The following is an 11360-nucleotide window of genomic DNA, read 5'->3' on the forward strand; positions in this document are numbered from 1 at the left end:
TATATATATATATATATATATATATATATATGTATATATATGTATAGGTTGGTGGGGTGAGAGAGAGAGAAGGTACATTGTTATATTTGCTCAAGCTTTAGTTGTTAAAAAGAAGTGGAGGTACATCAAAATTGCTTTATCCATTCATTGTATGTGATTATCTATTTCCAATTTTTGCAGCTGATCCTGCAAAATCTCTAATTTTTTTTATTTTTTTTTTTAATTATTATTCTTCAGTTCCTTACAGTTTCTATTCTGCTTCAGTTTCATTAGTAGCCCCTTTTCTCCATTCTATTGCCCTTATTTGTCCCCCTTTTTTTGTGTATAAAAACTACAGCTCATTTGTGATGACTGCTATCTGAAATACACACAGAACTTATGAAACATGTCCATGTATGTTCTCCATAAATGTCTGGTTTCCAAGAAATATATGCAGTTCTTTTGTTTTTCTTTAATTTATTATTCTGTTTAAAGGTTTGGATAATTCTAGATAATGTTTTGGTATAAAAGAAATCTCAATAAAGAAATAAAAAGGGACAAAGAAAACCATTTTGGCAGGGTTCTTTAACTGCAATATTTTAGATACTCCTTAAAAATAGAACTAATATTTCAATTTCTGAATACACAGAATATGTATTTTCACTTTTATATTTCTATAAAACATCATAAACATCTCCTTCAACAATTTTAAGCAGGGGAAAAATGCAATTACTCTTTCTCCAATTGAGTCTTGCTGGCATCCAGAGAAAACTCTCCATTTATCTGATACATTCATTTACTAGTCAATAAAATACTTTAAATTTATATGTTAGGATGCTAGAACGTTTGAAAATGTCTTCATTTGATTTCACACATTTTCTAGTCAGAATACAATTTAATTCCTTCTAACTATTTGGCATATTTAACAAACCTTCATATTTATAATATTCAACAAACAAAGCAGGAGATTTTTTTTAGTTTATCTCTTTATTTTCTATTTATGACATATTTTAGAGAACATTGAAAATGTTACCTAAAATTTAGCTATTTTTAATCTTGAAATCAATTTATAGGTGGCAGGCTGGCTGAATCATTAGCAAGCCAGGAAAAATGCTTAATAGCATTTCATTTGTCTTTACGTTCTGAGTTCAACTTCCACTAAGGTCGACTTTGCCTTTCATCCTTTCAGGGTCAATAAAATAGGTACCAGTTGAGTGTTGGGGTTGATGTAATTGACTGACCCCTCCTCGAAATTGATGGCCTTGTGCCAAAATTTGAAACCAATATTCAAATTAATTCAAGATTTTTTTTTCTATCTGCTAATGTTGTTCTAATTCTTTCCCTGTGTAATGAGTGTTGAACCCTTATTTCAAACTCATTCACCCTATCAAACAGGGAGCTATAAGAATCATCATCATATATTCAGGTAAACTACTAGAAGTAAGGAATTTCTATACCACTAGATAAACAGAAGTGTGTTAAGTATTTATTACTTCTTAGTTTTATTCTTTCCACACTGCTGATTCTTCTGGTATCTTGTCTGTCGAGGAAAAATTATTTCATATAATATCATCTCTCTCACTTTGTTCAAATCAGTGATTTAGAAAAATCTTCTAATTTGGATTTATCCATCACATAAGTAGTTTTTAACTTAATCTGTCCCCCTTCTAGTTGCAGTTTTATTGGCATCTTACCAATGTTGCCCTACATTAGGATAAATTAGAAATGCCATGAAAGTTATTTCATTTTATAACTTTGAATTATTGCTTTGTCCACATTGCAGGAAAGCAAAAAAAAAAAAGAAGAAATATTATTTAGTCATCCTACTTTATCAAGTTTCCATTGCCATTCTAAAAATATTTCATTAGATAAATCTCACTTGCACTAGCACAACTATATAGTTCTTTTTTTCTTTTTCTTTTATATTTTCATTGTTTTCTTCTCAGTACTAATGTAATTAGTCTACTAATTATATTTTAATCTCAGGAACATTTTCACATAAGTGAAGACTAGTCAAACCCTTTATTACTGTTATGAAACTTCTCCTGTTCTTTTACATGGTACTTAAACTTACTAGGGTGCTATTTAGCATAGGCTTAGGACTGGACAGCCCATCACAAACCCCATTGGTCCCATCTACTAATATTACCCTGCACCAAAGAATACAAAATGTCTGCTACAGATAGGTTTGTCTTTGCTCCAAATATTACAAAAAAAAAAAAAGAAAAATGAATTGAAATATTATTTTCAATTATTTTACAATCTATTTTTGAAGCGATGCAGAAAGAATTTTAACATTCCTAATGAGTTTCTCTTGTTTTTATTGTGTTCATTACTGCCTCCTCCTCTTCCTCTGGTTACTTGTCCTGCCTATTTACATTTATTTTTCATTCAAGCTTTCAAAGGATATGTATGTGAGTGTTTGTATGTGTGTATGTGCCTGTGTCTATATGTATATATATATGTACATATATATATATAACTGTGTGTGTGAGTGTGATGCATGCATGTAGTTTCAATTCATTACTGTAGCAATACCTTTTTGCTAATTTAGGTTTTGTTATTATGTATTTATGTCTCTTAAGAAGTTCACAAAGGAAAGTAATAAACCAAACTAAAACTAGGAGTTTTAGTCTTTTTTTTTTTTTTTCCGTCACTTCATTTCCCATCAATATCTTTTCTTCAAATCTACAGTGACTTTGTTTATTTTGATAAATATTTGAATTTTGCCAACTGAATCATTATCTCTTCCTATCAAGCCATCATTTGTAGTTAGCACTACTATCATGCCATTTCTGGGTTGCTAGGACAGCCATCTCCTTGAATGAAAGTTGCCTGTTAACAAAAAAAAAAAAAAAAGTTTTTCCAAAAATTCTATATCGTTAATAAATAGTAAATAAATGAATTTAAATATTTTTCACTTTTTTTTTCCTTTCTTTCAATTGACCTCTTCATATCACTGACCTTCTACCATAGCTAAGCTAACTGGTCTAACAATGTAGAGAAACTTGTAGCCAGTTTGATGCCATAGCAAGAAGTTACAGTAGGAGAAAGACAACAACTACAATTCATTGTAGATAATAACTTAATTGTACATATTTAGGTTCGTTAAGAATTGAGTGGTTGGCATTAGGAAGGGTATCCAGCTGTAGAAACCAAACAAAAACAGACTGGAACCTGGTTCAGCTCTCTGGCTTACCATCTCCAGTCAAAACATCTAACCTATGCCAACATGGAAAACAGGCATTGATGATGATGATGATGATGATATTTTACAAAAAATTTCTCTGAAATTTGGCCTAAAAAACATTCTAAATGTATGAGACTCAGTCCTGAATCCCTGTAAACCATTCAGAACCTTTTTACATCTTAATTTTATTTTATTCTGCCTAAAGAGATTAATTAGTTGCTGAATGTTGTTCTGTATAAAGTAGATTAGCTATTGAAAAATCACTGTTCAATAATTATTTCTCTGAGATTATTGAAGTATCTTTTATGCCCAGAATATATTGGGTTGTTTGGTTAAGAATTTCATTTAGCAATGAACCACATGATCTCAGGTTCAATCCCATCTAATGGCACTTTGGATAAGTGCTTTCTTTTGTAGCCTCCAGCTTGACTAAAGCCAAATGAGGAAAATTTGGTCAAAGGAAATTTTAAGTTGGAATTTTCTTATGTGTATACTCACAAACACAATGCAAGTTAGTCTTTATTTCCTCACGTCTTCATACAGACCCAGCTTGAGCAGCAATGGTATTTATTTTCCACATAATCAATTCATCCAGTTGCTTGGTGGATGTGATGTGCAAAGACCTGCAGAATAAAGTAGCGTGTTTGAAAACAAGGGCTGACTTCAAGAAGAGTATCCAGTCTACCACCTCAAAGAGTTTTGTCCAACTTTTTTGCCAGCATAGAAAAAGTGGACATCCAGAAGATGATGACTCACTATTTCCATTTTAAATCAACAAATAGAGCATGTCTAGTGTTCCTCCTTAACTAACTGCTGTGAAAAACCATTGAAAATACTATAGGATTAACCCTTTAGTGATCAGATTACTTTGCCAAATGTACTGGTACTTCGTTGGTTACAACAATGAGGATTCTGTTTCATCCAATTGCCAAAAGAGCCTGCTTGTGAAATGAATGTGCAAGTGGTTGAGCATTCCACAGACACATATACCCTTAACATAGTTCTCAGGGAGATTCAGTGTGACACAGAATGTGACAAGGCTAACCTTTTTGAATTAAAGTACAACTCATTTTCGCCATCTAAGTGAACTGGAGCAACATGAAATAAAGTGTCTTGCTCAAGGATACAACGTGCCACTGAGAATCGAACTCACGACCTTACAATTGTGATCTAAATTCCCTCACCACTAAGCCACATGCCTTCACTCAAGTGTAATGTTTATTAATTCACATCATTTTGAATTAATCATGCATTATCTTGTAGCTTTGGGATTTCAATGATTTGATTGTTTATTTTTAGAATGATATTGTAGGCTAAGTGTGAGAGGCTGGATCTGGTTGGTTTGAACATAAAACATGTAGAATATTTCAGCTGGATATGGCCAGTTTAAATGCTAAAGGGTTAATTTAGTCCATATAGATATAATATGTTACCAATTATTTTAATTTCATTTGGCAATTTCAATTCAATTGTAATTTTAACAGGCAATTGATACCACAGATTAATACTTGATCATTCCCTGATATATTTTGATTTATTGTAAGTAATATCTGGTATTCCATCAGTTAGGATGATAAATGTTTCAGTTGATCCGATCGACGGAACAGCCTGCTCATGAAATTAACATGCAAGTGGCTTAGCATTCCACAGACATGCAAACCCTTAACATAGTTCTTGGAGAGATTCAGTGTGACACAAAATGTGACAATGCTGGACCTTTGAATTCTAAGTGCAACTCACTTTTGCCAACTGAATGAGCTGAAACAACATGGAATAAAGTATCTTGCTGAAGGACACAATGCACTTCTGGCAATTGAACTTAAGGCCTTATGATCATGTGCTGAATACCCTAACCTACACAAATTATGAGTAATCAAATAAAATTAAAAACAGTCTTAATTAACCATAAAACCTTGCATTTGTTCCAACTGTGAATGAAAGCCAGAATTGACTGCTATCATGCTGTCGAACCATTTAGTATAACATATTTACAAATACACCTCAAATCTGTAACATACCAAAATATATTAAAGAATATTACACTCTCGGAGTGGTTGGTGTTAGGAAGGGCATCCAGCTGTAGAAACTCTGCCAAATCAGATTGGAGTCTGGTGTAGCCATCTAGTTCGCCAGTCCTCAGTCAAAACGTCCAACCCAAGCTAGCATGGAAAGCGGATGTTAAATGATGATGATGATGAGGAATATGTATGAATACATTGTCATTCCTTCATAACAATATTATTGCACTTGTCAAATTCTAAATACTGGTACTAGTGGAGTTTGCCAAGGGAGCCTCTAATGCAGTGGCTCTCAACCAGGGTCCCTATGGTCCCTGGGAGTCCATATAATATTTTATTGCTAAAATCTATGTGCAGTTACTTAGCTATACTTCTACAATACACAAAATACTTTAACAATTTATTTTTTTAATTATTCCTAATAATATTTGATTATAAAAATGTAATAGGATTTTCTTAAGCATTGAATGGCTTGGAGGGTCCATCTGAGTAAAACAGGAATCAAAGGGGTCCTCAGGCACAAAATGGGTGAGAGGCACTGCTCTAATGATGGCTTGATCTGCTAGAAAAAGAACATGTTGGATAATGTTGTCCTGACTTTCCTGTATGTAGGGCATTAGGAAGGGCATCCAGTCATAGAAACCATGCTAAATCTGACTGGAACCTGATACAGTTCTCAAGCTTACCAGTTCCAATAACACTAAGCTATGCCAGTATGGAAAGCAGCTGCTAAATGATGATGATGATGATGGAAATGGTGAAATGGTTACAGATGTAATACTTTCGATCATAGGTTTGCTTGATCTGGGTTAAACAATTCACAGAGTCTTATTGACTTCCTCTTGCAGAAATCAAATATTTCTAGAAAAGCCTGCTCAAAATAAGTTTGTAGTCATTGATATAGCAACTTCCTCCATTATATCAATTAATAAACATAGGAGCTAACAAAAGGGTCCTCTATACCAGTGGTAGGACACAGGGGAGCTACTGTGGCCCACAAGTGGGTCTCAAAATCTTTTTAAATTTTATGTATTTGTGGCCAGACAAACACTGAGCTGTCGATGGCTTTCAGATAGTGTTTTATGTCATTTGTTAACATGAACATTGTTAGTGATAGAATGAGAAAGATATGTGGAGATATTATTGTAAGATATACATAATGGTCTTGTGGTTTGCCAGCTCCCATCACACTGTCTAATTCATGCCACTATGGAAAAAGGTTGTTAAAGGATGATGATGCATGCCAAAAAATATTGTAAGTGGGCCTAGGCAAAAAGAAATTACAGTTCCCTGTTCAACAAGGTCATTCAACCTTCTTGAGATAACAACAAAATTCCCCTGATAGCTCACTTTACTATCTTAGATTGGCACTCTGTCAGTTATGACAATGAGGGTTCCAGTTGATCCAATCAACAGAACAGCCTGCTTGTGAAATTAAAACATAAGAGGTTGAGCACTCTACAAACACACATACTCTTAACTTAGTTCTCGGAGAGATTCAGCATGATACAGAAAGTGACAAGGTTGGCCCTTTAAATTATAGGTACAAGTAATGCATTTTTGCCAGCTGTGTGGACTGGAGCAATGTGAATTAAAGTGTCTTGCTCAAGGACACAACATGCTGTACCCCAACCACTAAGCCCCCCAACCACTAAGCCGTATGCCTTCACCAAACTCCATTGTCTTAAAAAACAGAAAGTTAACATTGAATATTACATATGTCTGAGAAACAATTAGACAGCCATGACCAAAATTCTTTTTATTGTTGCTTTACTGAATCCAGGATGATCTAACATTAAAATAAACTGAACACTGCAGAGGGTCCATCTCCACCTAATAACTGGGACTGGAAATGCAAGATTCTCACATATTTTTCAGTTTATGGAAAATGTTTCATCTTGCTTGTAGGAATCCAATAGATATGTGGCTCAGAAGTCAGGATGTCAGCAAAATTTCATTTTATTTTAAATACTTGTCATTGTATCATTGTTAGAGAAACTAAAACCTTGGTTTTAAATTAAATTATAATTTTTAATTTGCCTTTATGATAAGTTTGTATAGAATGAATTAAATTATTGCACTGAATGCTTGCTAACGTTTGTTCAAAGATTAGTTTGTGCATCAAAGCAACTGTAAAAATTGTGAAGAGGCACATGTTGTTAGGAAGATATACTGCTGATTTGTTTATTTGGTATATGTAAAGATTCTGTTTTGGTGACATAGAAGGAGACTTAGTAGCCTTACCTTTGTTGGAGGATGATAAAGCATCTGTTTGGCAGAAATGGGACATATTTGGCATGAGGTGTTCAGGGTGTGTGGGAAAGTGTGTATCATTTTGTAAATATTATTTTGTGTGTGCGTGTGTGGTTACAAGTGATGAGACAGTTATGTATATAGAATGTGGTATGAGAGACAAAAAAAACCTAGTGTCTCCCAGGAGATAATGTGAAGGAGGGGTAGCATCATCAAACTCTCGATGCTAGAGGATAAACATATGTAGAGCTTTTAAAGGCAGGCAACTTTCCTTGAAAATATGGCTGAAAGCTTTCCTGATTTTAAGAGTAACTACATTGACATGTGATGTATGAAAGCAGATCTCTGGCAAATCCAGAGGTTATACAAGTGTTCATCGAGGAAAGAAAGACAATGAAGGTGATAAAGAACTTGTTCATTACAAATTAGCTGCAGAAATTTTATGCCATCTGGATATTATCTATTATTTATAGCCTCGCAAGAAGCAATTGTCTCCTGAAGGTTAAAAGTACTGAATGGAATAGGAACAGTCTGTTCTGTAAATGACCATTAAGCTACAACGATGAGGTTTTAAAATGCTGACTAAATGTTATTAATCACATATTTATCAGCCATTGTTTTCTCTCATAAGTAAAATAACAATGTTATTATGATGAAGAATTATCACAAATTGGTGTGTGTTTTATTAGCAGAATGAAAAAATGGGAAAAATCTGTGTTTTATGGAACTAATGTAGTCATCTGTGCAATGGAAAGCAAGAGGAAGAGGTATAGTGCTGTAGTTTTTATAATCACAGAATCTGTTTCATATCTGGAATGACAGAAACAAAATGTGGATGGTTAGAAACTTCATAATGTGTGTAATTAATTAGGTTGTATAAGTGAGGAGAGAAGCCTGGATCTGGAAACAATGGTAAGCAATCATAGATTTGACAATATCCATAGCTCAATGATGCAGGGATTTTCAGTTTAAGGATTCTTTTTAGAAGCAAATATTACTCAAGCTGTTTCTTACATATAGTTCCAGTAGAAATTAGACTGTAATACTATTACAGAGACTTAGAAAAATATTCCTTAATCAGGCACCATTTTACAAAAAACAGGACAGCTGGGTTTTCTTCTAGGCATGTGAGAAAATAATCAATGATGCCACAAGAGTCACGCATATGGAATTGACTCATGGCTCTGCATAAACATTTAACAAGAGCTCTGTAAAATATTGAAGACTCTAAAGAAGTGCCTTCTCTATTCTCATCTGTTGACCCCAACACCAAGATGAATATTTTAATTTAAGGTATTTGATAATACTCTGAGGATTTGGGAGTGGTTTGAGAATCTTACCTAAAATGAAATACTCTCAAGAGTTTCAACTCAGGTCGAAAGTAAGATATATATTGGTTTCATGTTTTGGTACAAGGCCAGCAATTTTTGGGGAAAGGCTAAGTTGATTTGATTAGCATCAGTGCGCAACTGGTACTTATTTTATCGACCCTGGAAGGTTGAAAGTAAAGTTGACCTCTGCAGCATTTGAACTCAGAGCATAAAAACGGATGAAACACTGTTGAGCATTTTGCTCAGTGTGTTAATGATTCTACCTACTAACCACCTTAGTAAGATATTAAATGTATTCTTTTCTACTCTAGGCACAAGGCCCGAAATGTTTGGGGAGGTGGGGCCAGTCGATTAGATTGACCCCAGTACACAACTGGTACTTAATTTATCGACTCTGAAAGGATGAAAGGCAAAGTCAACCTCAGTGGAATTTGAATTCAGAACGTAAAGACAGATGAAATACCGCTAAGCATTTCACCCGGCGTGCTAACGTTTCTGCCAGCTTAAGATATTATATACCTTAAAGATATTATATACCTTAAAGATATTATACCTTAAAGATATTATACCTTAAAGATATTATATATTGACTAATGATTAATGGAGAGGCAAGATCTTTTGTCCTGTACATAACTGATGCATATTTTATTAACTTGGTGTTGTGAAAGTAGATCCTGAAGCAAGTAAGAAAAACATATAGTTTAGTTCTATAATACTTCTACCTCTCTACAGTTTTTACTTTAATTAATAATCTATTATAATTAAGCAAACAGATGATAGCCCTGAAGCAGAAAGTTTACTTTTCTTAAAGATTTCCATGTTTACCTTCTCACAGTAAATTTTGAGAATTTGATTGTTTTATAGTTGGCCTACTTCTAGTTTGCACTGTTTCAAACTCCCAGTTCATTTATCAGACAAACTTTTGAACATCAAATCTCTTATCAGTGAGGAAGGTTCTGAGCTAAACAATCATTGCAGAAGTTCCCCAAAGCCCAGCAGTTAATCTGTAAAATCTGAAGTAATGTTATGAAGCTAATAGCTATCTTAGACTAAGCTACAAGAATAGTTATGAAATATTAGCTGAACTGAGAAATAGAGGAAATGAGTTATTAGAAAACAAACAATACACTACAAAATATCTTTCAAATTTTGTTTATTTCCACATCAATATAAAGCTTTGTGTTGAATTTCTCTCAAGTAGAGATCTTTACCAGAGTCTCTTTCTAGCAGGTCATATATTCACTCTGGCTAACATGAACTGAATCACCTACTCGTTTGCCAACCTCATCAACACAATAGCATGCACTTCCGTTACATTGGATTTTGTTGTAATTACCGTTGGATTCACAAAGGAACAGTTTGCCAATCATGCCAGATTTTTCATATGCAAACTTATGGCGGGCACAGTCTGAAAGAAACCATAAAGAAAGTTTTAGAGAAAGTTAATGAATCAATATTTATCTATCATCTCAATTTTTTGTGGTAAATACAAAAGTTATGTTAATGTTAACATATTTAAAGAAGTGAACTTTAAGAAAATACAGTAATCCTTCGTCATATCATGGTTCAATTATTGTGCACTCAGTACTTTGCAGATTTTTCTGGACTGGCTCTTGTGCGAGTGGCACATAAAATACACCATTTTGAGCGTGGCCGTTGCCAGTACCGCCTGACTGGCCTTCGTGCGGGTGACACGTAAAAGCACCCACTACACTCTCTGAGTGGTTGCTCTCCTTAGACAAGATACTCAACTCCACTTACAGCCACTAGATAAACGAGGTACACCATCATGTTAAAACAGCCAAGGCTTGAGCCAACAAGAGAGTTTCTATGCTGTCACTCCAACTGCTAGAAATAACAACTAAATCTTTCTTAAATCACATCCTGCCATCTTAAAAACACACAGTAATCCTCAGGATACAAAGAGACAGGATGGTCATTGAGAGAGTGTCTTTGTTAAAGAATAACAGCAAATGAGTTTCTATTGCAAGATTTTATATGCTTAAGGAACTAAAATAACTTTATGTTAGTCATTATGGAAAATATTAGGATTTCAAAAATGTGACACAGCCAGAATATTTCAGATGACTTTATCAAGGGATACAAAGTATCTTTCAGAATCTCTTCCCTCTGTTAATCCTAGTCTTCAAAATATAAAAATATTTTCTGAAATACCAAAAAAGCTGAGCTGTCAGATCCAAGTACAATATACTTTTGTGCAACTATCTCATAATTATTTCTCTATATAATTACGTGTAACTGTTATATTTTTAATGAATAAAGGCAGCTGCCATGTTTTTAACACTGGAATCATCTCTTTAAAACGATTGCCTTGTAGGCAATGCTAGATGAATTCATTTAACTTGTAGAGAATTATAACTTACTGCAATTCGTTCTTTGGCTTTCATGAATAGCTGATTCGAATTTGGGGATATGAGTACCATCTGTGTGTGCACAGTAACACCTATGAAATAAAAATGACATTAATAAAAGACATTTTTCAGCTGCCTTAAAATCAGTTGTTTTTTTTTATATATATAATCACATCACACTAAATATAAAACGAAATATGAATCATATAAGTTTCTT

At 33.8% G+C, this 11360-nt stretch overlaps 1 protein-coding gene across 1 annotated transcript; it reads right to left on the reverse strand.

Moving 5' to 3' along the window:
* Positions 1–9907: 9907 nt before the first annotated feature.
* LOC106867424 (uncharacterized) lies at positions 9908–11316 on the reverse strand. The gene is made up of 2 exons (XM_052974044.1): positions 11156–11316; positions 9908–10179 (listed from the first exon to the last, which is right to left on the reverse strand). The coding sequence occupies exons 1-2, from the start codon at positions 11253–11255 to the stop codon at positions 9995–9997; spliced, it is 285 nt and encodes a 94-aa protein (XP_052830004.1). The 5' UTR covers positions 11256–11316; the 3' UTR covers positions 9908–9994.
* Positions 11317–11360: the final 44 nt, after the last annotated feature.

This window comes from Octopus bimaculoides, chromosome 17 (assembly GCF_001194135.2).
Source record: "Octopus bimaculoides isolate UCB-OBI-ISO-001 chromosome 17, ASM119413v2, whole genome shotgun sequence".
Lineage (NCBI taxonomy): Eukaryota > Metazoa > Mollusca > Cephalopoda > Octopoda > Octopodidae > Octopus > Octopus bimaculoides.

Bases quoted from the DNA above. Each gene is read 5' to 3' on its own strand.
- LOC106867424 (XM_052974044.1), bottom strand. From the start codon at position 11,255: ATGTCATTTTTATTTCATAGGTGTTACTGTGCACACACAGATGGTACT. The intron at 10,180-11,155 runs GTAAGTTATAAT...GGTTTCTTTCAG, and splicing joins AAGCCAAAGAACGAATTGCA to ACTGTGCCCGCCATAAGTTT.